This window comes from Pan paniscus, chromosome 22, assembly GCF_029289425.2.
Source record: "Pan paniscus chromosome 22, NHGRI_mPanPan1-v2.0_pri, whole genome shotgun sequence".
NCBI lineage: Eukaryota > Metazoa > Chordata > Mammalia > Primates > Hominidae > Pan > Pan paniscus.
This window is the reverse complement of record NC_073271.2, coordinates 32,394,759-32,421,616: the sequence shown is the minus strand read 5'-3', so window position 1 is coordinate 32,421,616 and position 26,858 is coordinate 32,394,759. Positions and strand designations below refer to the sequence as shown.

Genomic DNA, 26,858 nt, shown 5'->3' with positions numbered 1-26,858 from the left:
GCTGGGTGTGGTGGCTCACGCCTGTAATCCCAGCACTTTAGGAGTCTGAAGTGGGAGGTTTGCTTGAGCCCAGGAATTTGAGACCAGCCTGGTCAACATAGGGAGATCCAGTCTCTTCAAAAAATAAAAAACAGGCCAGGTGCAGTGGCTCATGCCTGTAATCCCAGCACTTTGGGAGGCCGAGGTGGGCAGATCACCTGAGGTCAGGAATTTGAGACCGGCCTGAACAATATGGTGAAATCTTGTCTCTACTAAAAATACAAAAATTAGCTGGTTGTGGTGGTGGATGCCTGTAACCCCAGCTACTCTGGGGGCTGAGGCAGGAGAATTGTTGAACCCGGGAGGCAGAGGTTGCAGTGAGCCAAGATTGAGCCACTGCACTCCAACCTGGGCAACAGAGTCAGACTCCATCTCAAAAATAAAATAAAATAAAATAAAAATAAAAAACATTAGCTGGGCACAGTGGCACACACCTGTGGTCCCAGTTACACAGGAGGCTGAATCTGGGAGGTCGAGGCTGCAGTGGGCCATGATCACGCCACTGCACTTCAGCCTGGGCAACAAAGCCAAAGTGAGACCTTGTCTCAAAAGAAACAAACAAAAAAAAAGAGCCAGTCGTGGCGGCTCACACCTGTAATCCCAGCACTTTGAGAGGCCGAGGTGGGTACATCACTTGAGTCAGGAGTTTGAGATCAGCCTGGGCAACATGGTGAAACCCCATCTCTACTGAAAATACAAAATTTAGCCGGGCATGCTGGTGTATGCCTGTAGTCCCAGCTACTCAGGAGGCTGAGGCACAAGAATCACTGGAATCCGGGAGATGGAGATTGCAGTGAGCCAAGATCGCGCCACTGCACTCCAGCCTGGGCAACACAGCGAGACCCACTGTTCTCTGAGCCCCCACCTGTCTAGTCCTACAAATTAATTGATTAAACATTTGGTTTAGTACCTTCCCCTCTTCCTTCTAGCACCGCCTTGGGCAGATACATCAACCTTCATGTTCGTTTAGTCATGTACCGGGCACCTATATATGCCAGACACCGCTAGGAACCGAAGATATGGACCCTGTTTGTTTCATAAAACAGCTCCTACCTCTCAGCCAGCAATGGGCAACTATGTTAATCATAGGGCCACCCTATGGCAGAGTCCCTCCCTGTACCTGAGGAAGTACAGAAAGAGAGCAAGAAGCTCCTCAAAACCAGAACTCAGCCTGGCTCCCATATATTTGTTAAATAAACCAACAAATGACTTAACTAGGACTCTGCCAGGTGGAGGAGGAGGATAAAATCATATCAAGCAGATGGAATGGCATATGTTATGAAATGCAAGAGATGATGACGCTGAATGGTTGGAGGAGGCAGAAGAGATGGATAAGTGGCCACCAGGAAGGAGGCTAGAAAGAAAGGGCCATCTGTTCCCAAAAGTCATTATTATAACATCAGTTTAGAGTAAAATGTCAAGTGACTTCCATTTCTATAGCCAAAACACTGAAGGGCAAGCTTCTGCTTAATTTGTACCTCTCATCTGCTTCTAAACACCTCTGAGGATGGGACAGGCGCTTGCTCATCAGAGAAGGGGGAGCCCCTCTCTCTCCAGCTGCAGAACAATCACACTTGTCTCCCCTGCCCCCACTTTCAGCCCATAGTGTTTTGTTTTTAAATTTTTTCACTGTGGTAAAATATACATAAAATTTTACTATTTACTATTGTAACTTTTTTTTTTTTTTGAGATGGAGTCTTGCTCTGTTGCCCAGGCTGGAGTGCAGTGGTGCAATCTCGGCTCACTGCAACCTCCGCCTCCCAGGTTCAAGCAATTCTCCCGCCTCAGCCTCCTGAATAGCTGGGATTTTAGGCACACACCACCACGCCTGGCTAATTTTAGTTGCGACGGGGTTTCGCCATATTGGCCAGGCTGGTCTGGAACTCCTGACCTTGTGATCCTCCTGCCTCAGCCTCCCAAAATGCTAGGATTACAGGCGTGAGCCACCGTGCCCGGCCGACAGCTGCATTCTTTTACCTCAGAGCATTTAAGACCAAATAGCACAGAAGACTGTCTGCTCCCCAAGACAGTTGTTCAAAACTTTACAGTCTTCATCAATGATCTCCATGATTCCAGCTACTTCTACTGATTTTCAACTGAGCATTGTGTGCAAATACTGGAAAGTAAGGCTTGCTCTCCTTTAAAACACACTTCATCACGCCTTGTAAGCGGGGAACCTCCTCTCTGTGTATGATCTCTCATCTCCTCTGCTGTGGCCCTGGCAGGAGCTGGTTTAGCAGGAAGTCATAACTGGGTGGGGCAGTCTCAGAAACTGTCTCTTCTGCACATGACTAGACAGCCCCGGCTATATGGTTCCTGTTTAACTTTCTCAGCACTGTGGTTGACAACATAGAGCGCTGGTGAGAGACCTAGGTTTCGATTCTTCACCCTGCTTCTCTGAGCCTCAGTTCTGCTGGCTTTGTAGAATGGGCTAAGGGTCCCTACTTTCTGAGGGGTGGTAAGAAAATCATGCACATGAAGTCCTGAGCACCACCCTGGCTGCTGCGGTAGGGCTCATTTCTTGCCCACATACACACGGGCTACACCCACACTGGCACTCCCTGAAGATCCGTGTGTTCAACTCTCTGCTCTGTGAGAATTCCCAGTCTGTTCTCATTGTTTGCCACAGCCACCCTTGGCAAACACCAGCCCTTCCAAAACACTGCCTGCCCTTGGTGTAGCGACCCTTTGGTCCTAGGGCCACATATGGCCTACTTCTGGGACAAACTGAGTTATAGCAGTTGTCTCCAAAGAGGGTGCAGAAGCTCATTGTTGGGGGCTAAGAAAAAAATATCAGGCCATCTGTGGTGGCTCACACCTGTAACCTCAGCAATTTGGGATGCCAAGGCAGGAGGATCGCCTGAGCCCAGGAGACTGACCTGGACAACATAGTGAGACCCCTGTGATATGGTTTGGCTCTGTGTCCCCATCCAAATCTCATATAGAATTGTAATCCCCACGTGTTGCTGGTGGGAGGTGATTGAATCATGGGGGCGGTTTTCCCCATGCTGTTCTCATGATGGTGAGTTCTCATGAGATCTCATGGTTTAAAGTGTGTGACAATTCCCCCCTTCACTCTGTCTCCTGCCGCCATGTAAGATGTGCCTTGCTTCCCCTTTGCCTTCTGCCATAATTGTAAGTTTCCTGTGGCTTCCCCAGCCATGGAGAACTGTGAGTCGATTAAACCTTTTCTTTATAAATTACCCATGCTCAGGTAGTTCTTTATCACAGTGCGAAAATGGACTAATACACCCCACCTCTACAAACAATCAAGAAGTTGGCTGGGCATGGTAGTGTGCACCCGTAGCCCCAGCTACTCAGGAGGCTGAGGCAGGAGGATTGCTTTGAGCCCAGGAGTTCGAGGCTGCAGTGAGCTATGATCATGCCAGTCCACTCCAGCCCTGGCAACACAGCAAGACTCTAACTCTAAAAACTAAAAAGAACAAACTGATAATTTTGTTTGTCCTCATTTTTTTTTCTTTTTTTGGAGATAGAGCCTCACTCTGTCACCCAGGCTGGAGTGCAGTGGGGTGATCACAGCTCAGTGCAACCTCTGCCTTCGGGGCTCAGTCAATCCACCTGCCTTAGCTTCCCAAGTGGCTGAGACTACAGGCTTGCACCACCACACCTGGCTAATTTTTTTGGTATTTTTATAGAGACAGGGTTTCGCCATGTTGCCCAGGCTGGTCTCAAATTCTTCGACTCCAGTAATCCTCCTGCCCTGGCCTCCCAAAGCTAGAATTACAGGCATGAGCCACCATGACTGGCCTGTCCTCATACTTTATTATTTTTTTTTTTTTGAGATGGAATCTTGCCCTGTTGCCAGGCAGGAGTGCAGTGGTGTGATCTCTGCTCACTGCGACCTCCACCTCCCGGGTTCAAGTCATTCTCCTGCCTCAGCCTTCTGAGTAGCTGGGACTACAGGCACGTGCCACCACGCCCAGATAATTCTTGTTTTTTTAGTGGGGACGAGGTTTCACCATGTTGGCCAGGATGGTCTCCATAGCTTGACCTCGTGATCTGCCCGCCTTGGCCTCCCAAAGTGCTGGGAATACAGGCATGAGCCACCACGCCCGGCCCCAGTCCTCATACTTTTAAAATCCCCATCCTCTGTTTTATAAAATACACATGTTGGAACCCAAGTAAATTAATGTAACACATAGCTTATAGATATTGGGGCTGGAGAGATACTTAATTTTTACTGCTGGGTGTATGATCAAAACTGCTTAGAGATCACAGAAGTGGCAGAGCTGGTTAGTTGCTACCACGGTAAGAGGTAGTTACCATTGATATTCCTACCTTAAAGATGAGGAAACTGAGACACAAAATATGCGCAGGACAGTACGTGGGGAAGCTGAGTCAAACCCAGGCACTGCGGAGACTATATCCGTAACTACCGTGCTACATCCTGTGACAAAAGGAAAGATCTAGACGTACATCACGCGTGTAGGACTTTTTTATGAACATGAAGATATGAGTGCTGTTAAATCCCTATCTTTGCAGACATCGCTGTACATAGCTGTAATCCCAGCTACTCAGGAGGCTGAGGCAGGAGAATCGCTTGAACCCAGGAGGCGGAGGTTGCAGGGAGCCGAGATCGCGCCACTGCACTCCAGCCTGGGTGACAGAGCAAGACTCTGTCTCAAAAAAAAAAAAAAAAAAAAAAAAAAAATTAGCAGGCCATGGTTAGCTGGCACCTATAATGCCAGCTACTTGGGAGGCTGAGGCAGGTGAATTGCTTGAACCCGGGAGGCAGAGGTTGCAGGGAGCCAAGATCACGCCACTGCACTCCAGCCTGGGCGACAGAGAGAGACCCTGTTAGAACAAAACAAAACAAAACAAAACAGACGCTGCGGGGGCAGCCGTGCTGAGGCGGCAGCGGCGGCGATACGGGCGGATGCGGGCTGCGGCTGGCCAGCAGCGTCGGGCGGTGCGGTTGTCGGGCTGGGCGGACACGAGCGCGGCTGAGAGGGCGACGGGCGCATCTACGTGGGGAACCTTCCGACCCACGTGGGCGAGAAGGACCTGGAGGACCCGTTCTACAAGTACAGCCGCATCCGCAAGATCGAGCTCAAGAGCCGGTACGGCCTTGTGCCCTTCGCCTCCGTGCGCTTCGAGGACCCTCGAGATGCAGAGGATGCTATTTACGGAAGAAATGGACTTCTTCCATCAGGCCGCTGGCAGGACCTGAAGGATCACACGCGAGAAGCTGGGGATGCCTGTTACGCGGATGTGCAGAAGGATGGAGTGGGGATGGTTGGGTGTCTCAGAAAAGAAGACATGGAATATGCCCTGCGTCAACTGGATGACCAAATTCCACTCTCATGAGGGTGAAACTTCCTACATCAGAGTTTATCCTGAGAGAAGCACCAGCTATGGCTATTCAAGGTCTCTGTCTGGTTCAAGGGGCCGTGACTCTCCATACCAAAGCTGGGGTTCCCCACACTACTCTCAGGCCCTACTGAGACAGGTGATGGGAATTTTTTATTTTTTAGGTTAACTGAGCTGCTTTGTGATCAGAATCTACATTCCAGATGGAGCATTTAGTGTCTTAGGAAATTTTTTAAATTTTTTTTTTTAAAAGAAGAAACTACATAATTTCTACCAGGGCCATATTAGCAGTGAAACATTTTAAACTGCAGAAATTGTGGTTTTGGTTCAGAAACAAGTTGTATATTTTTCACCCCTGATTATGGGAAAAAAATCAGTTCTGTCTTTGTGGGTTGCTCTGCTATGGAGATCAACAGTTACTGTGACTGAGTTGGCCCATTCTGTTTAGAAATATATTTTAAACGTTTAGGGGGAAAAAAGAAAAAAAAGAAAATAAAAGAACGTGCTGTCAGAAATTTAAAACCCTGTACTTATGTTGTTAAACTGTGCAAACATGAATTTTTTTTTTTTTTTTGAGACGGAGTTTCACTCTTGTTGCCCAGGCTGGAGTGCAATGGCACGATCTTGGCTCATGGCAACCTCCGCCTCCCCAGTTCAAGAGATTCTCTGGCCTCAGCCTCCCGAGTGGCTGGGATTACAGGCATGCACCACCATGCCCAGCTAATTTTGTATTTTTAGTAGAGACGGGGTTTCTCCATGTTGGTCAGGCTGGTCTTGAACTCCTGACCTCAGGTGATCTGCCCACCTTGGCCTCCCAAAGTGCTGGGATTACAGGCGTGAGCCACTGCGCCCGGCAAACATGTAATTTTTAATGTGCGAGGTTTGAATACATTGAGGTTATCTTTGAATACATTGAGGTTACATTACCTCTGCTGAATGGGTAAGGGGCAATTATTGTCCTCAGAAAACAATGTATTTTAGTCTTAAAATGGAGTACCAAAATAAGCACTTTAAAGGACATTTGTGTGAAAGGTTAAAAATAACATTCTTTTAATAAGTTTAAACTTTTAGAGAAAAGAGAAATATACTGAGAAAGACCCATATAACTGCTTCAACAAAGAAAACAACTTCTTCATTATCTTCACACTTTACTTCATATTACAAATTTTGTGCTACTGTTAGATGATATATTAATTTTATTTTCATTACATAAATTGAGGAAGAAATGCAGAATCAGATTCAAATATATTACAAGGCATTTAGGGAGGTGTGTCCTATTGCTGAACAGTAAATTATCTGAAATCTACTTTTTTTTTTTTTTGAGATAGTCTCATTCTGTCACACAGCTGGAGTGCAGTGTCGTGATCTCGGCTCACTGCAGCCTCCACCTCCTGGGTTCAAGCAATTCTCATGCCTTAGCCTCCCAAGTAGCTGGGATTACAGGCGCCGCCACCACAGCCAGCTAATTTTTGTATTTTTAGTAGAGACAGGGTCTCACCATGTTGGTCAGGCTGGTCTCGAACTCCTGACCTCAAGTGATCTGCCTGCCTCGGCCTCCCAAAGTGCTGAGATTACAGGTGTGAGCCACCGCACCTAGCCTGAAATCTACTTTCAAAATGGAAATAGGCTTGTTCAAAAGCACTATCCTGCCTTCTTTCTTCTTTAGAATATAACCTGGTTTTCAGTAAAGTACCAATACATGGATTAAACATATTCTCTCTCACATGGTTAACATTCTGGATGTTCCAGAAAATCATATTCGATGCATTCTTCCAGTTGTTTTAAGATCCTTGGGCTATCTGTGACAGGAAAGTCCAGGAATGGGGTTCCTGGGCTATCAGCAGGCAGCTGTCTCTGGGTCTTAAATGCACCATTTAGAGTCATGAAGAATGGCATCAACTGCCTGATGCTGGAAACAGAATGTTGGCGCAGAAGCGGGAATTCACTCTTCATGGTGATCTCATCAGAGCTACTGATTTCCTGCAGAAAAAACAAACCCATAACAATGATATGGTTTTACTGAGGGCTCGAGATGGCTGGGAAGCACATGCATGTGGCAAAACCTAAGAAATAAGGTCCTTTTTTTTTTTTGAGACTGAGTCTTGCTCTGTCGCCCAGGCTGGAGTGCAGCAGCGTGATCTTGGCTCACTGCAACCTCTTTCTCCCGGTTTCAAGCGATTCTCTTGCCTCAGCTTCCTGAGTAGCTGGGATTACAGGTACCCGTCACCATGCCCAGCTAATTTTTGTATTTTTGTAGAGATGGAGTTTCACCATGTTTGCCAGGTTGGTCTTGAACTCCTGACCTCAGGCGATCTGCCCACCTCGGCCTCCCAAAATGCTGGGATTACCAGCCTCATGAATATAATTTTTAAAAAGAAAAGCAGGCTGGACACGGTGGCTCTCGCCTGTAATCCCAACACTTTGGGAGGCTGAAGCAGGCGGATCACCTGAGGTCAGGAGTTCGAGACCAGCCTGACCAATATGGGGAAAACCTGTCTCTACTAAAAATACAAAAATTAGCCCCAAGAGTGGTGGCGTGTGCCTGTAGTTCCAACTACTTGGGAAGCTGAGGTGCGGGAATCGCTTGAACCTGGGAGGTGGAGGTTGCAGTGAGCTGAGATCCTGCCATTGCACTCCAGTCTGGGCAACAGAGTGAGACTTCGTCTCAAAAAAAAAAACAAACAAACCCAAAAACAAAAAAACAAAAATTAGCCAGGCATGGTGGTAGTTCCAGCTATTCCAGAGGCTGAGAGGAGAATTGCTTGAAACCGGGAGGCTGAGGTTGCAGTGACCTGAGATTGTGCCACTGCACTCTAGCCTGGGCAACAGAGTGAGATTCCGTCTCAGAACAAAACAAAACAAAATTAGCCAGGTGTGGTGGCACATTCCTGTAATCCCAGCTACTCAGGAAGCTGAGGCAGGAGAATCACTTGAACCTGGGAGGTGGAGGCTGCAGTAAGCGAAGACCGCACCACTGCACTCTAACCTGGGTGGCCAAGTGAAACTCTGTCTCACCAAAAAAAAAAAAAGAAAAAAGAAAGAAAAGAAAAGCACTTACCCCAAACTTTAATTTTAGAAGTTCTAGAATCCTGACAGTGTGGGGTTTGCATTCTTGCTGATTCTCCTCTACATCCGACAGGAAGGCAGGGCCCTCTGTGTCCACTTCTGGAATAAATGCCCACCTATAACTGCAGGGAACAAATGGGAGGTCAGGTCTGCTGGTAAGAGGCCTTCAATGTCGTTAAAATTAGTTTTATTAAGATATAATTCACATACTGTATCTATTTAATATGGACAACTCAATGTCTTTTATTATATTCGTAGAGTTGCACGTCTATTATCACAATCAATTTTAGAGTATTTCATTACCCCAAAAAGAAATCCTGCCCTGCTCAGCCATCACCACCCCAACCCCCTATACCCTTGAGACCTAGGCACCCACTAATCCACACTCTGTCTCATCGTGGACATTCCATATAAGCAGAATCATACACTATGTGTTCCCTTGTTTCGAGCTTTCACTTAGCATCATATTTTCCGGTTCATCCAGGTTCCAGCGTGTCTCAGTTCTTCAATTCTTTTCATTGCTGAACCGTATTCCACTGTATGGATATGTCACATGATCTACCTGTTCATCAGCTGATGGCCATTTGGGTTGTCTCTACTTCTTGCCTATTATAAATAATGTTGCTATGCACATTCGCATATATCAGAATCCACTTTTTTGTTTTTTTGAGACAGTCTCGTTCTGTCGCCCAGGCTGGAGTGCAGTGGTGCAATCTTGGCTCCCTGCAACCTCCACCTCTCAGGTTCAAGCAATTCTCTGCCTCAGCCTCCCGAGTAGCTGGGATTACGGGCACCTGCCACCATGTCTGACTAATTTTTTTGTATTTTTAGTAGAGACGGGGTTTCACCATCTTGGCCAGGCTGGTCTTGAACTCCTGACCTCGTGATCCACCTGCCTCAGCCTCCTAAAGTGCTGGGATTACAGGCATGAGCCACTGCGCCTAGCCTCCACTTTTTTTTTGGTTTGAGATGGAGTTTCGCTCTTTCGCCCAGGCTGGAGTGCAGTGGTGCAATCTCGGTTCACTGCAACCTCCGCCTTCGGTTTCAAGCGATTCTCCTGCCTCAGCCTCTTGAGTAGCTGGGATTACAGGTGCCCACCAATATGGGCAGCTAATTTTTGCATTTTTAGTAGAGACAGGGTTACACCATGTTGGCCTGGCTGGTCTTGAACTCCTGACCTCATGATCCGCCTGCCTCGGCCTCCCAAAGTGCTGGGATTACAGGCATGAGCCACTGTGCCCGGCCTCTTTTTTTTTTGATGGGGAGTCTTGCTCTGTTGCCTAGGCTGGAGTGCAGTGGTGCGATGTCGGCTCACTGCAACCTCTGCCTCTTGGGTTCAAGTGATTCTCCTTCCTCAGCTTCTGAAGTAGCTGGGATTACAGGCACCCACCACCACATCTGGCTAATTTTTGTTTTTTTGTTTTTTTTTTTTTTTTGAGATGGAGTCTCGCTTTTGTTGCCCAGGCTGGAGTGCAATGGCAGATGGCATGATCTCAGCTCACTGCAACCTCTGCCTCCCAGGTTCAAGCAATTCTCCTGCCTCAGCCTCCCAAGTAGCTGGGATTACAGGCATACGCCACCATGCCCAGCTAATTTTGTATTTTTAGTAGAGATAGGGTTTCTCCATGTTGGTCAGGCTGATCCCAACCTCAGGTGATCCAACCACCTTGGCCTCCCAAAGTGCTGGGATTACAGGTGTGAGCCATCGCGCCTGGCCTAATTTTTGTATTTTTAGTAGAGACAGGGTTTCACCATGTTGGCCAGGCTGGTCTTGAACTCCTGGCCTCAAGTGATCCACCCACCTTGGCCTCCCAAAGTGCTGGGATTACAGGTGTGAGCCACGGTACCTGGCCAAATTTTTGTGTTTTTAGTAGAGACAGGGTTTCGCCATGTTGGCCAGGCTGGTCTCGAACTCCCAACCTCAGGTGATCCACCCGCCTCAGCCTCCTAAAGTGCTAGTATTACACGTATGAGACACCACGTCTGGCCCAAACCTGCTTTTTAAAAACTAAAAGACTTTCTTTTGCAGAACAGCTTTAGGTTCACAGCAAAATGGAGTAGAAAGTAGTTCCCGTATATCCCATCCTACACACATACAAGCCTGCCGTATTATCAACATCCTGCACCAGAGTGGTACATTTGTTAAAACTGAAGAGCCTCTACTGACTCACTGTTATCCTCCCAAGTCCAGAGTTTACATCAGGGTTCACTCTTGGTGGTGTACATTGTATGGATTTGGAGAAATGGACAATGACATGGATCTACCATTATAGCTCCGTATGCAATAATTTCACTGCCCTAAAAATCCTCTGTGCTTCACCCATTCATCCCTGCCTCCCTCTCCCCAACCCCTGGCGACCACTGATCTTTTTACTGTCTCCATTGTTTTGCCTTTTCCAGAATGTCACATGGTTGGAATCATACAGTGTGTAGCCTTTTCAGACTGGCTTCTTTCACTTAGCAATGTGCATTTAAGAGAACCCGCTCTTTAACCACAAACATTTCTATATGATTACTCTCTTTGTGGGGGTAGGAGAGAGAGAAATAGCCTCTGGGGCTGGTGATGAAATTAAACAAATGAGCAGCTGTGCTAAGCCGGCAGGAAACATAAGCCTACGGGGCAAAGTGAATCGGAGATGGCAGGCTCCAAATAAAGGCATTTGTATCTAACTAAACACAGACAAAAAGGTCTACACAAAGGCAGTGAGGAGCACCAGTGGGTAAGCCCTGTTTTATAAGCATTCAGTAGCAAAAACCACACACACACACACACATGCACACACACACACACACACACACACACACCATAGAAACACATTCATAAACACTCCTGTGAGCCAAATTTGCAGAGCCACAGATGTTGCAAGTAATCTGAAACTTGGTATTCCGAGCTGGCTTAGCTGTCACTAGAAACCCAGATGGTGGTTTCCCATAAACTGTACATGAAAAACAAGTGAAAGTGCTTAAAAGGAAAAAACAAAATCTCTTACTTCAAAAAGGACACACGATCCTATCTGACTTACATTTGAAATAATGGCATCTTGTCAGGTGGAAAAGAAAGCGCTGTGTCCAAGAATTTGCAAGCTGATAAATACAAGATGAGTTCACTCTGGGGTATCTCCCCCACTGAGGGTCCATTTGCATCCGGGACTGAAACTTTCGTTCTGTTTACTTTGTTGGTGCTTCTATAAATTTGCAAAGAAACGCTTGTTATAAATTCATTCAGATCTGTTATAGTCCATTCACCTATGACCTGTCCCTCAGAAGAATTTTCTTTTTAAGAAATTTTTGGAATAGCTGGTCCTTTCACAAATACTTCAAGATAACAGCATTTAACATTAGACAACCCTATATCTAAAGTGACGTGCTTTAATCGTGACCATCTTTTCCTCTTGTGCACAGATCTTGTACTGCTTACCTCAATGACTCATCCTCATCTTTTAGATCTTCTTCAAGCTGTGTGAATGTCTGAATCTGAAAAAAAAATGCATTCAAGTTACTATCTGAGACAGATTAAATCTACCCAAATATTTTTTTTTACTTATTTTAAAAAATCGATTAATTTATGAATGAATGAATAAGACAGGGTCTTACTCTGTCACCCAGTCTGGAGTGCAGTGGTACAATCATGGCTCACTGCAGCCTCAACCTTCTGCAGATGCAACTTCCCGCCATGCCGAATTAATTTTTGTATTTTTTTGTAGACAAGGAGTTTCACCATGTTGCCCAGGCTAGTCTCGAACTCCTGGGCTCAAGTGATCCATCCACCTTAGCCTCCCGAAGTGCTGGGATTACAGGCATAAGCTACCACGCCCAGCCCAAATTTATATGTATATAAAAAACTAGTAAGTATTATCAAATGGTACAAGTTAGTTGGAATAACTGACAGGGTGAGAGATCAAATATGATCATAGAGTAAAATATTCTCTGTTTAACCAAGAGCTAACCATGTGCTACCAACCTGATTAAAAATAACATTTAGATAAAATGGGATACATAGGAAATAGTATGTTATGTTACTGAAAAAGCATTTTAAAAAGCTCCAACCTTGCTTTCAAACTTACAATACTTGTACTCACCAATTCAGAGACCATTATTGGCCACAATGAAGTCAAATGTTGAGGAGATATTCTTAGCAGCAAAACTCTGAAAAAAAGAAACATCTGAGCAGCAACTATGGATGTCTGTCCAACTCTGAGATTGTCTGTCAGGCGTTCTAAGGAAAGAAGATTGTAAAGATGTTACACAAATATGCAGTTTAGGGTTTCTTATCAGACAAAGAAAAATAAAACTGTGACTGTTCTGACATTCTAGTAACAACCCAGTGAAAGGAATGAGTGTTACAGGCCAGGCTCGGTGGCTCGCACTTGTAATCCCAGCACTTTGGGAGGCCGAGGCGGGCGGATAACAAGATAAGGAGTTCGAGGCCAGCCTGGCCAATATGGTAAAACCCCAGCTCTACTAAAAATACAAAAATTAGTCGGGCGTGGTGGTGGGCGCCTGTAGTCCCAGCTACTTGGGAGGCTGAGGCAGGAGAATCGCTTGAACCTGGGAGGTAGAGGTTGCAGTGGGCCGAGATCACACCACTGCACTCCAGCCTGGGTGACAGAGTGAGACTCCATCTCAAACAAAAAAAAAAAAAAAAAAAAAAAAAGAATGTTAGGAGATGCTTTTGTGCAACTAGTCCACCCCAACCCTCTTCTTTGTGAAATACAGCAGTTCATGGCTCTTGCCAAACCTAAGGAAATGATTCCCACAGGCCGTCCCCCTGCCACAGCTGAGTAGAAAGACATGAACATCTGTCACCGGAAATCCACTGGATGACCAACAGCCATTTCAATGTTCTTTTAAGAATATGAATGAGGAGACGCAGAAACCAAGCAGCCCATGGTGAGGGATGGACTTACACAATCATATGGACTGGCTGGCAGACAACACCACATTTTGAGGGTGGTGGGTGGGAAGCGGAGCAAGTAAATATAACAGATTTATTGAGTAAGGTTTAAACTTGATGGCCATGACAAAAACTTTCATTCCTGTGGAGGGAAAAGTGTTTCAAATAACACTCTCTAGCCCCTAACACTCTTCCCTGCTTCTCCCCTGAAATGTCTTGTTTGTAGAATGAGACTTTTTTTTTCTTCTCATAGCTTAAGGTTTCCTAGGAATGTAACAAATTGCTACAGCAAACAGCTGAATGGTAGTCATGCTAGCTAAGATCGGCTGTAGTACATTAGTATATTAGTAATAAATTTTTTTTTTTTGAGATGGAGTCTCACTCCGTTGCCCAGGCTAGGGGGCAGCGGAGCAGTCTCCGCTCACTACAACCTCCGCCTCCTGGGTTCAAGCAATTCTCCTGCCTCAGCCTCCAGAGTAGTTGGGATTACAGGTGTCTGCCACCACGCCCGGCTAATTTTTTGTATTTTTAGTAGAGACAGGGTTTCGCCATATTGGCCAGGCTGGTCTTTTAACTCCTGACCTCAGATGATCCACCTGCCTTGGACTCCCAAAGTGCTGGGATTACAGGCGTGAGCTGCCATGCTCAGTTAGTTTTGTGTGTGTGTGTGTGTGTGTGTGTTTGAGATGGAGTCTTACTCTGTCACTCAGGCTGGAGTACAGTGGTGTGATCTCGGCTCACTGCAGCCTCTGCCTCCTGGGTTCAAATGATTCTCATGCCTCAGCCTCCCGAGTAGCTGGGATTATAGGCACCCACCACCACACCCAGCTAATTTTTGGTATTTTTAGTAGATATGGGGTTTCACCATGTTGGCCATGCTGGTCTTGAACTCCTGACCTCAGGTGATCTGTCCTCCTTGGCTTCTCAAAGTGCTGGGATTACAGGCATGAGCCACCGCGCCTGTCTTTGACCTTTCTTTTTTGTGGTAAGAGCACCTAAAATCTACTCTCTTGGCAAATTCCCAGTACATATGCAGTGTTATTAACGACAGTCCTCATGTTGTACATGCCTTCTCTAGACTTACTCATCCTCCATAATTGCACCTTCGTATCCTTTCACCTACATCTTCCCAGCCCCCAAAGACGTAAGACTGATGTCACTCTGAGCCAAGACGTACAGAGCTGCTCAGCTCCCCATCTTCTCTGCTACTCGATGGTGCAACAGTGTCCGGGGAAAAGGACCCCAAACGGTATCCCAGGAGAGAAGTGTTAGAAATTCTCCACTCCTGTCTCTTTTTTTTTTTTGAGATGGAGTCTCACTCACTCTGTCACCCAGGCTGGAGTGCAGTGGCGCGATCTCGGCTCATTGCAACCTCCGCCTCCAGGGTTCAAGCAATTCTCCTGCCTCAGCCTCCCAAGTAGCTGGGATTATAGGCGCCTGCCACCATGCTCAGCTCATTTTTTGTATTTTTAGTAGAGGTGGGGTTTCACCATGTTGGCCAGGTTGGTCTTGAACTCCTGACCTCAAGTGACCTGCCCACCTCAGCCTCCCAAGGTGCTGGGATTACAGGCCACTGTGCCCAGCCTCCTGCCTCTTTTAATTGGGCCCAAACTATTTACTATGGGACACTTCTTGGGAGCTTCTGGATGCATCTACCTCTCTGAGGCAGATGTGGGCATCATCCCTCCACAGGGCATCTCCAGGCAAGTTCAGTGTCCCCCAGCTCTGGCAGAGGACACTCTGAGTGCCATCAACCCAGGACTCAGGGGGGCTGGGCCTATCCATGAGCGTCCTGGGGACAACGACAACATGTAGGAAAGTGCTCTGTAAACTGTCAGTTCATCAAAAATGAAAATAGGGCAAAAGGCTTATTTTTTAAAAACACGTAGTATTTTTAGAAATATAGCACTTGAGCTATCCAAAACGAAGCGTATTTATTTAGAAATTCTTTTTCCTGGCCGGACATGGTGGCTCACGCCTGTAATCCCAGCACTTTGGGAGGCTGAGGTGGGTGGATCACTTGAGGTCAGGAGTTCGAGACCAGCCTGGCCAACATGGTGAAACCTTATCTCTACTAAAAATACAAAAATAAGCCAGGCATGGTGGTGGGTGCCTCTAATCCCAGCTACTTGAGAGGCTGAGGCAGGAGAATCACTTGAACCTAGGAGGCGGAAGTTGCAGTGAGCCAAGATTGTGCCACTGCACTCCAGCCTGGGCAACAGAGTGAGACTCTGTTCCCCTCCCCACAAAAAAAAAAAAATTTCTCTTTTCCCAAGAGCCCAAAACCTACCTCCATTTTCAGTTAGCATTCTGCTGCCTTTATTGCATATTTGAATATATAATATAAACAAGTATATTATGTTATATAGTATAATATTTAATATTACTATTTATATAATCATTACCTATTAGTTATTACAATCATGTCAATATAATACAAATATAATTACATGTTACAATGTCATATAATTATATAACATATTAATATATTATGTAAAACATGTTTTATATATATATATTCTATTATATTGCCTGTGCTTGCTCCTTCTCAGAGAAATAATTTCTCAGAATTGCTGGGTGTTTAAACTCTACCATGGTCAAATTCTCCACACCCCTGTTTCAGAATGTTGTCTATCTTTTTGTTTTTTTGGTTCTAGCTTCTATACACCTAATGCTGTCCCTTTAGCTATCTGGGCCTCCTCCCAAATTTGAGAGGAGTGTGAGATGGGGTAGAAAGAAGGAACAGGGCTGGGCACAGTGGCTCATGCCTGTAATCCCAGCACTTTGGGAGGCCGAGGCAGGTGGATCACGGGGTCAGGAGTTTGAGACCAGCCTGACCAACATGGTGAAACACTGTCTCTACTAAAAATACAAAAATTAGCTGGGCGTGGTGGTGTGTGCCTGTAATCTCAGCTACTCAGGAGGCTGAGGCAGGAGAATTGCATGAACCCGGGAGGCAGAGATTGCAGTGAGCGGAGATTGCACCACTGCACTCCAGCCTGGGCGACAAAGCGAGACTCCGTCTCAAAAAAAAAAAAAAAAAGAAAGAAAGAAGGAACAGGTGGTTGGCCGCGGTGGCTCATGCCTGTAATCCCAGCACTTTGGGAGGCCAACGCAGGCGGATCACTTGAGGTCAGGAGTTTGAAATCAGCCTGGTCAACATGGCAAAACCCCATCTCTACTAAAAGTACAAAAAAATTAGCTGAGTGTGGTGGCAGGTGCCTGTAATCTCAGCTACTTTGGAGGCTGAAGCAGGAGAATTGCTTGAACCTGGGAGGTGGAGGTTGCAGTGAGCCGAGATTGTGCCACTGTACTCCAGCCTGGGCGACAGAGCAAGACTCCATCTCAAAGGAAAAAAAAAAAAAAAAAGGAACAGGTATCTGCTCTTAGACTGAAAAGGCACTGAAAGGGTTACCAGGTACATTGCCCAATATGCTCTCCTTTTCATTTTCCTCCACTGAGAAAGTAGACTTACTGCTTCCCTTAGGACCACTGTCTAGTGATTGGGTTCATAAAGAATCCTCCCCTATACTGCACATGAACTAAAGGAAAGGTGATTCCTGTTGTTCTTTTTCTCTCCAGATTTTGTAGGGAGGCAACAAAGTTCAGCTCTGACCTTGCATTCAGCCACAGTCTTTGGAGAGCTGACATTACCTTTACTGGTGCTCCTGGTTACCGTCTGATTAAATCATCCTCCTATCACAGTTATTCAAGCAAGGCACGCCAACTGGACTTGTTAATATTTGAAAGTTTTCTTTCATGTTTCTTAAGTGTTCAAGATATTACAAGGTAAAAATCTTATGTGTACTACATGCTGAAATTATGTCAGTTAAAGTGTAAAGGTATTTTATTATTGCAAATGTAAGTTATCATGACTAACAAGAGTCAATGTTGTTAATGCTTTGAACTAAAACAAGATCTTTCCGGCTGGGTGCGATGGCTCATGCCTGTAATCCAAGCACTTTGGGAGGCCAAGGTGGGCAGATCACCTGAGGTCAGGAGTTCGCGACCAGCCTGGCCAACATGGTGAAACCCTGTCTCTACTAAAAAAAATTCAAAAATTAGCCGGGCATGGTGGTGGGTGCCTGTAATCCCAGCTACTTGGAAGGCTGAGGCAGGAGAATCACTTGAACCTAGGAGGCAGAGGTTGCAATGAGGCGAGACTGCGCCACTGCACTCCAGCCTGGGTGACAGAGGGAGACCCTGGCTCAAAATGAAAACAAAAACAAAACAGAATGTCAACTTTGCCACCTGAACATTTTATGAGAAGGAAAAAAAAAAAAAACCCTGACAATCACGTACGATGTTAGCAATAATAACAACAATTTATTTATTTATTTTTGCAATGGAGTCTCTCTCTGTCACCCAGGCTGGAGTGCAGTGGCACGATCTCGGCTCAGTGCCTACCAGGTTCAAGCTATTCTCCTGCTTCAGCCTCCCCAGTAGCTGGGATTACAGGCATGAGTCATCACACCGGGCTAATTTTTGTATTTTTAGTAGAGATGGGGTTTTACCACATTGGGCAGGCTGATGTCAAACTCCTGACCTCAAGAGATCCACCCGCCTTGGCCTCTGAAAGTGCTGGGATTACAGGCGTGAGCCACCGTGCCCAGTCAGCAATAATTATTTTTGATGCAGTCAAAGAATATAGCGAAGATGAAGAAAAAAAAATTGTTATGGAAAAATTAGATCCTTCTCCAAAATCTTGCCCCTTCCCTGGCCTCAGTTGAAGGTGCTGATTAAGGGAGTACTGTAAACACCGAGTATCTTGACTGCAGGAGGACTCTAGCAAGAGACAGTGCTGAGGAAGTATTATTCCTATACTGTGGTCAGACTTTTAAAAACTAATACAAATTAATAACACTGTAATTGATTTTATTATGTATTTATTTAGAGACAGAGTTTCGCTCTTGTTGCCCAGGCTGGAGTACAGTGGTGTGATCTTGGCTTACTGCAACCTTGGCCTCCTGGGTTTAAGTGATTCTCCTGCCTCAGCCTCAAGTAGCTGGGATTACAGGTGCACACCACCACGCCTGGCTAATTTTGTATTTTTAGTAGAGATGGGGTTTCACCACGTTGGTCAGGCTGGTCTTGAACTCCTGATCTCAAGTCATCCACCCACCTGAGCCTCCCAAAGTGCTGGGATTACAGGCATGAGCCACTGTACCTGGCCTATAATTGACTTTAAAATAAAGTTTCAGATTTACCAATATACTTCTGAAGTTCTATAACTCTGCAGAATACTTGTTTTAACATGTGACAATCATGCCAAAGCATGCAGTAGACCCCTCTAGTACTTAATCATCTTAGCCCCTCATGGGTCTATCTGTGTGTGGGGGCAGTGAGGGCAGGTCAGCTGTTGCTGTGGTTTGAATGTTTGTCCTGTCCAAAATGCATGCTCAAATTTTATTGTAAATGTAATGTTATTGAGAAGTGGGGCCTTTAAGAGGTGATTAGGCCACATCATGGATGGGATTGGTACTGTAATAAAAGGGCAGGTTCAACCCCCTCTTGCTCTTTTGCCTTTCCACCTTCTGCCATAGGATGTCGCAGCAAGAAGGCCCTTGCCAGATGCCAGCCCTGGATATAGGACTTCTCAGCCTCCAGAACTGTGAGGCAATAAATTTCTGTTTTTATAAATTCCCCAGTCTCAGGTATTCTGTTATAGCAGCAAAAAACAGACTAAGACAGCTGTCTTACCTTGTATCAGTGGAAGGTAAAGGTGGTATTGATCAAGTTCTCCACTGAAGACAGCAAAAGCCTGGCGCTTTAACAGCATGGCTTTCTGTTCAAAACTTGAGAATAGTTTCAAAGAACTGCTCTGCATGTCTAGAATAAACACAGCAAATGTTTTACTTAGTGAGAAAACCACAATTGGAGGTAAGTGATGGGAAATTCATACTAGTGTAATTCTATATTCCCTGGTGAAAAATCATGATCTTTATTAAGTAAGGACATGAGATTACTGTTCCCATGTATATTTAAAAAATAGTTATTTCTCTTTTTATTTCTTATTTGAGACAGGATCTCATTCTATCACCCAGGCTGGAGTGCAGTGGTGGGATCACAGCTCACTGCGGCCTCGACCTCCTGGGTTCAAGTGATCCTCCTGCCTCAGTCTCCCAAGTAGCTGGGACTACAGGTGCGTGCCACAGTGCCCGGTTAATTTTTTGTAGAGATAGGGTTTCGCTATGTTGCCCAGGCTGGTCTTGAACCCCTGGGCTCAAATGATCCACCCACCTCAGCCACTCAAAGTGCTGGGATTGGCGTGAGCCACTGTGCCCAGCCAATACTTATTTTTTTATTTTTTTGAGACGGATTTTCGCTCTCTCGCCCAGGCTGGAGTGCAGTGGCGCGATCTCGGCTCACTGTAATCTCTGCCTCCCGGGTTCATGCCATTCTCCTGCCTCAGCCTCCCGAGTAGCTGGGACTACAGGCGCCCGCCACTATGCCCGGCTATTTTTTGTATTTTTAGTAGAGATGGGGTTTCACCGTGTTAGCCAGGATGGTCTCGATCTCCTGACCTTGTGATCCGCCCATCTCAGCCTCCCAAAGTGCTGGGATTACAGGCGGGAGCCACCGTGCCCAGCCCAACTTATTTCTTTAATGATACTTAATGATAGTGCATGAGAAGGGATCTGAGGTGTAGAAAAGTCCTCCTAGTAAATTATAGAAACTTATTACTTTCAGCACAAATGTCAAGATGTGAAGCTGGATGCTTTCGGCAGTATTTCTCCACTATAAAACTATGAAAAAGGTTGTCGTGGCGTTCTTGTCAATAAATTGCAACTGGAAAAGACTCATTGATTTAGTCCTGCCATATTATGAACATCACATTACAGTCTTTGTGGCGTAGACAGCACCATGAGAGTAGGGTTCGGAAATACATGATGAAAGCTGGTTATATTGGCATTGATCCTATCAAGTGTGAGTTATGCAAAAGTAATACAGAACTTACTCATTAAATCCTTAAACATTGTTTTCTCATGAGTCAAAAGATGGTCAATAATGGACTTCCAACTGGATATTAAAGAAAGCAAAATCAATTAAATTTGCAGTGGATGATAGTTTGATTCAAAACATTAAGAAAATAACATACCCTCTTAAGATATATTAAAAACTGCTTTCTGGGCCAGGTGCAGTGGCTCACGCCTATAATCCCAGCACTTTGGGAGGCCGAGGTGGGCAGATCACCTGAGGTTGGGAGTTCAAGACCAGCCTGAGCAACATGGAGAAACCCTGTCTCTACTAAAAATACAAAATTAGCAGGGCGTGGTGGCGCATGCCTGTAATCCCAGCTACTCAGGAGGCTGAGGCAGGAGAATCGCTTGAACCCAGGAGGTGGAGGTTGTGGTGAGCTGAGATTGTGCCATAGCACTCTAGCCTGGGCAACAAGAGCAAAACTCCATGTTAAAAACAAACAAACAAAAAAACTGCTTTCTGAAAAGAGGTTAGTGATAGAAATAAATAGTTTACATACAAAAGAAAGCTATGAAAAAGCTTTTCATTTATAACCCTAACATAGGGAATGAATAATGACTTTTTCCAGTTTACCACAAAGAAACAAATTGACAAGGCACTCTGGCTTTTTCAAGGGTTATTCTTAAATATGTTCATACAGGATGATATTCACACAGTTGTGTTGATGAAAAGAGTGGGATAGTGAAGACAAATACCACCCTTAGCTTTTCTTTCCAAATGCGCTACCCCAGCAGAGCAACAAGATCACGTGGAGGGAGGCCACAGGGCCACCAGCAGCCCTCTGGGGGTGGCCATGCTTTCATGCCATACAAAAGGCGTTCCCAATCTCTATCCTCTATTGCTAAGCCTTCCCGTCATTAATAAAGGAGTGGCTTTCTTTCTTTCTTTCTGGTTATTTTGAGACAGGGCCCAGGGTCGTGTGCTGTCGCCCAGGCTGGAGTGCAGCAGCACAATCACAGCTCACTGCAGCCTCAACCTCCTGGGCTCAAGCGATCCTCCTGCCTCAGGCTTCCATGTAGCTGGGACCACAGGCATATGCCCGCATGCCTGGCTGATTTTTTTGATTTTTTTTTTGTAGAGATGGGGTTTCACACTTTGTTGCCCAGGCTGGTCTCCAACTCCTGGGCTCAAGCAATCCTCCTGCCTAAGCCTCCCAAAATGTTGGATTACAGGTGTGAGCCACCATGACCAGCCCTGAGTGATTTTCTTGATCTCAGGAAAAGGCCCAGGAGCACATCTTGCATCTGAGTCTCAGTGGATCTCTGCTTGGCTGCTGCAAGATCTCAGTAAGAACTTGTGGACTATCAGCCGAGAAGTGGGGTAAAGACACCCCCAGGGTCACCCAGTGGGCTCTGTCATCTTAACACTGGCCAATTATTTTGTGATTACAAGACAAAGCAGTATTAGATAGAACAAGTATCACTGGAACCCCAGGTTCTGCTGTTTATTTATTTGAGACGGACTTTCACTCTTGTTGCCCAGGCTGGAGTGCAGTGGTGGGATCTTGACTCACTCCAAGCTTCACCTCCCAGGTTCAAGCGATTCTCATACCTCAGCCTCCCGAGTAGCTGGAACTACAGGTGTGCGCTGCCATGCCCGGCTAATTTTTGAATTTTTTAGTAGAGACGGGGTTTCACCATGTTGGCCAGGCTGGTCTCGAACTCCTGGGCTCAGGTGATCCACCTACCTTAGCCTCCCAAAATGCTAGGATTATAGGCATGAGCCACCGTGCCCAGCCAGGAAATAACATGCTCTCTGAATTAAGTGATATTCCTCTTTGTACTTTAAAAGACTTGATCCCTTTCCCATGAACACATGGTCAACATGCGAGCCTGTGACAGGGACGTCCTGTTATTTGGGTTGATCCTATGGCTCTGCTTCTATGTCAGGAATGAGAATTCTGTAAACCAAAATGCCATTTCCACCTGAAGATTCAGAGCGCATTGTTATCAGGACAGCATATCTTACTGAACACAGGAAGTATCCATCTGAAAGAAAGCGGGGTCGAGAAACAGCTCCAGGACCTCCTTCCTCCAGGCTCGCTTTGTGTAGGCATAGCCACTCAGGGAGCTCAGCAGCTGAGCGCCAGCCCGGAAGCTGGGAGCATTGTAGGCACTGAGTGGGAGTGGGAAGAGAGAAGGGTCAAGGTCAAGGACTGTCCAAGGAAAACTACTTGATTCATTTGTGAAAACATATTTTTCTGCATATGGGTGGGAAGAAATGGCGAAGATGATGTTACCTGTGGTTGCGTAAGTATGGAAAAACATAGTAAAGCAGACGGGAGATTAACGGCACAGCTTTCTCCTTCTCATCACTTCGATAAACCATGTCCAGGAGGGAAGCCAGTACCTAAAAGAACAAGGCCCTAAGAAAACAGAAACTGGCCGGGTGCAACAGCTCACACCTGTAATCCCAGCACTTCGGGAGGCTGAGGAGGGCGGATCACTTGAGGCTGGGAGTTTGAGACCAGTCTGGCCAACATGGTGAAACCCCATCTCTACTAAAAATACAAAAATTAGCCAGGTCCTGTAATCCCAGCTATTCAGGAGGCTGAGGCAGGAGAACTGCTTGAACCCAGGAGGCAGAGGTTGCAGTGAGCCGAAATCACGCCACTGCACTCCAGCCTGAGTGCAGACTCCAGAGCGAGACTCCATCTCAAAAAAAGAAAACAGAAAGAAAAAGAAAAAAAAAGAAAGAAAACAGAAACCCTTGGAAGCAAGCAACAATAAGAAAAGCAGTCATGGCTGGGAGCGGTGGGTCACGCCTGTAATCCCAGCTCTTTGGGAGGCCAAGGTGGGTGGATCACGAGGTCAGGAGATTGAGACCATCCTGGCCAACATAGTGAAACCCCGTCTCTACTAAAATACTAAAAACTAGCTGGGCGTGATGGCGTGCACCTGTGGTCCCAGCTACTCAGGAGGCTGAGGCAGGGGAATCGCTTGAACCCGGGAGGTGGAGGTTGCAGTGAGCTGAGATCGCGCCACTGCACTCCAGCCTGGCAACAGAGCAAGAATCTGTCTCAAACAAAAAAGTGCAGTCCTTAAAGCAAAACCTAACCCAAAACTCCATGGTGCAGCTTGAGGCCAATGCTGCCTGATGGACGAGCTCACCTGGGAGGGTGCGGCCCACGCTCACTGGCACCTGAGAATGAACAAATGTCTTTGCAACAATTCGTGATGGCGCTCATTTCCATAAAGGACGACAGGTCAGGTGTGTATTTACCTCTGCCAGGAGAGAGAGGGCTTGCACGCTGTACACCGACGGGGCGGATGAAGACACCATTGCTGAAGCTGCAGCAGCATCTGTGAACAGAAAGAGGCATTTGTATGTTAACTATGATGTATGGGTCACCATTTACTGTCCCCAAAAGCCCTGCATGAATGTGAGCCATCAGCTCCCACCTTTCATACCAATTGTGTCCATATGACTCAGGTATTCCTCTCTGTTAATATTCAGCTTTTTTTTTTTTTTTTGAGATGGAGTCTCACCCTGTCACCCAGGCTGGAGTGCAGTGGTGTGATCTCGGCTCACTGTAGCCTCCACCTCCCGGGTTTAAGCAATTCTCTTGCCTCATCTTCCCGAGTAACTGGGACTACAGGCATGTGCCACCATGCCTGGCTAATTTTTGTATTTTTAGTAGAGACGGGGTTTTGCCATGTTGGCCAGGCTGGTCTCTGAACTCCTGGCCTCAAGCGATCCTCCTGCCTTGGTCTCCCAAAGTGCTGAGATTACAGGCGTGAGCCACCGTGCCTGGCCAACATTCAACTTTTTTATTTTTATTTTTGAGACAGGATCTTGCTCTGTCACCCAAGCTGGAGTGCAGTGGCATGATCATGGCTCACTCTATCCTTGACCTCCCAGGCTCAAGTGATCCTCCTGCCTTAGCCTCCCGAGTAGCTGGGGGCACAGGCGCACATCACCATGCCCAGGTAATTTTAAAATTATTTATAGAGACAAAGTCTTGCTATGTTGCCCAGGGTGGTCTTGAATTCCTGGGCTCAAGTAATTTGCCTGCCTTGGCCTCCCTAAGTGCTAGGACTATAGGTGTGAGCCACTGCACCCTGCCAACATTCAGTTTCAACAACTAAGAATCTGGATATTTTGATCAAATAAATTAGCACTAACTCACTAACATCCTCTCCATTTCCATTCTCGTCATCGTTCTTGAAACTGCACGACCCCTTTGGATGCTCCCTCCTACATCCCAGCCTCTAAGCCCCTGGCCTTCTTTTCTTCTAACCATCCCCCACTCCGCTCCAGCTCCACCACTGTCATACCCTTGACCTCACCAGCTTCTCAAATCTCCGTTTCCAGCATCCTCCTCTGACCACCCCTCTGGCATTTTCCTGCATCCTAGGACAGCTTTCCAGTCCCTGAGTCCTACTGCCTAACTACCCAGCAGCTGCTACAGGTCCTCACCTCCCACCCACACCCAGGGTCAGTCATCTACCCTTCACTCCTTTGCTTCTTTCCCTCGGAAGGACTCACCTAGAAGAATGCACTGCTGGGTACACCCAATGATCTGTCTACGTAGTTATGTGTAGCTAAATGTTCCAGAGAAAACCAGATCACCAAGCAACTGATCTTACTTTATGTCATGACCATGAATCTCTCAAGGGACTTGATGCTACCACATGTTCCCAGGTGGGGTGCTGGCTTTCCCACTCTCCAACATAATTCTTTTTTTTTTTTTTTTTTTTTGAGACAAGGTCTCGCTTTGTTGCCCAGGCTGGAGTACAGTGGTGCAATCTCGGCTCACTGCAGCCTCCACCTCCTGGACTCAAGTGATCTTCCCATCTCAGCCTCCTCAGAAGCTGGAACTACAGGTCCCATTACTACAGGCTGTAATTTTTGTAGAGATGGGGATTTTTCACCATGTTGTCCAGGCTGGTCTCGAACTCCTGGGCTCAAGCAAACTGCTAGCCTCAGCCTCCCAAAGTGCTGGGATTACAGGCGTGAGCCACTGTGCCCAGCCTCATCTCCTGTTTTAATAGATATGTTCCTGACTCCTATCAAATAACAATAATTCCATTTATGATCCCAATCCTGGCCCTGTGGCCATCAAGGACTCTGCTAATTATCCTTCCTCTCTCTTGAATTAATTTCTTCCTCTCTGCTGTACTGTTCTGTCACCATGCAAATAGGCTTTGATATCCTCCATTTAAAAACAAATCAGGCCAGGCGCAGTGGTTCAGGCCTGTAATCCCAGCACTTTGGGAGGCCGAGGCGGGCAGATCGCTTGAGGTCAGGAGTTCGAGACCAGCCTGGCCAACATGGTGAAACCCTGTCTCTGTCAAAAATACAAAAATTACCCAGGTGTGGTGGCGTGCACCTGTAATCCCAGCTACTTGGGAGGCTGAGGCAGAAGAATTGCTTGAACCCAGGAGGCAGAGGTTGCAGTGAGCCAAGATCACGCCACTGCACTCCTGCCTGGGCGACAGAGTGAGACTCCATCTCAAACAAACACACAAAACAACAACAACAAAACATTCTCTGGTCCTTAATTCTGCTTGGCTACTGCCCTATGGACAACTAGCCTCAAAGAGTTACCAACCTCCACTGTCTCCCCTTGCTCGATTCCCATCCTCTTATCCACCTGTTTCTCAAGTGTCCCCTCACCATCCCAACCACCCACCCCGATGAATTCTACATTGTCAGCTCCTGTTACCCCTTCCTGTTGCACTCTGCTTCTCAGCGGCCCTCCACCGTGTGTCTGCCCCTGGGGCCTTCGGACACACTGTCTCCTCCCAGACCCCAAGGCTCTATGCTCTCTTGGTTCACCCACCTCAGTGACTGCTTAATCATCTTTGCTGGATCCTTCTCTTTTCCATCATTTCCGACTTAACATGTGCAAAATCAAGCTCAATTTTTCTCTACAAAATGTTTTTTCTTCTGTTTTTTCCACCTTGGTAAATTGCTTAAGCCAAAAACCTGTCATCCTTGGCTGCATTTTCTAAAATAACTACATCCGATCCATCAGCAAATCCTGCTGACTCTGCATTTAAACTGTCCCTTTCTGTTGACCCTGCCTCCAAGCCAGAATCATCTTCTGCCTTAACCAGTGCGAAATCCTTTTACCTGGACTTCCAGTTTCTGTGCTCATCCAATACAGACTGTACTGATCACAGCAGCCAAAGTGATGTTTTTTAAAGTTTGACCAACATGTTGCTGCTCTAAGTACTTTAAGGCTACCTGTGGCAAGTGGGATGAAATCCAAGCTCCTTAGTGTGCTTTCTTTCTTTTTTTGAGACAGAGTCTCTGTTGCCTAGGCTGGAGTGGAGCGGCGCAATCTCGGCTCACTGCAACCTCCACCTCCCTGGTTCACGCCATTCTCCTGCCTCAGCCTCCCCAGTAGCTGGGACTACAGGTACCTGCCACCACACCCGGCTAATTTCTTTTTGTATTTTTAGTAGAGACGGGGTTTCACCATGTTAGCCAGGATGGTCTCGATCTCCTGACCTCGTGATCCGCCCGCCTCAGCCTCCCAAAGTGCTGGGATTACAGGTGTGAGCCACTGTGCCCGGCCCCTTAGTGTGCTTTCTACCAA

General features: G+C 46.5%; 1 protein-coding gene and 1 pseudogene across 3 annotated transcripts in view; one reads left to right on the top strand and one right to left on the bottom strand.

Annotated features, from left to right (window-relative positions):
• Positions 1–4,936: 4,936 nt before the first annotated feature.
• LOC112438075 (serine/arginine-rich splicing factor 9-like) lies at positions 4,937–5,539 on the top strand (annotated as a pseudogene).
• An 857-nt stretch (positions 5,540–6,396) lies between these two features.
• Positions 6,397–26,858, bottom strand: part of DOP1B (DOP1 leucine zipper like protein B) — a 137,631-nt gene continuing 117,169 nt past the window's right edge. For 2 of the 3 annotated variants that reach the window (XM_008977670.4, XM_008977671.4), the window contains 10 exons: positions 23,534–23,613; positions 22,551–22,660; positions 22,280–22,426; positions 20,289–20,350; positions 19,031–19,159; positions 12,516–12,652; positions 11,855–11,910; positions 11,460–11,621; positions 8,429–8,558; positions 6,397–7,350 (listed from right to left, as the gene is read on the bottom strand). In XM_008977670.4, coding sequence (XP_008975918.4) covers positions 7,099–7,350; positions 8,429–8,558; positions 11,460–11,621; positions 11,855–11,910; positions 12,516–12,652; positions 19,031–19,159; positions 20,289–20,350; positions 22,280–22,426; positions 22,551–22,660; positions 23,534–23,613 — 1,265 coding nt within the window. In that variant the 3' untranslated portion in view covers positions 6,397–7,098. Of the gene's footprint in view, positions 7,351–8,428; positions 8,559–11,459; positions 11,622–11,854; positions 11,911–12,515; positions 12,653–19,030; positions 19,160–20,288; positions 20,351–22,279; positions 22,427–22,550; positions 22,661–23,533; positions 23,614–26,858 lie in introns of those variants that run through there. The other variant, XR_004668487.3, reaches the window with a different exon arrangement.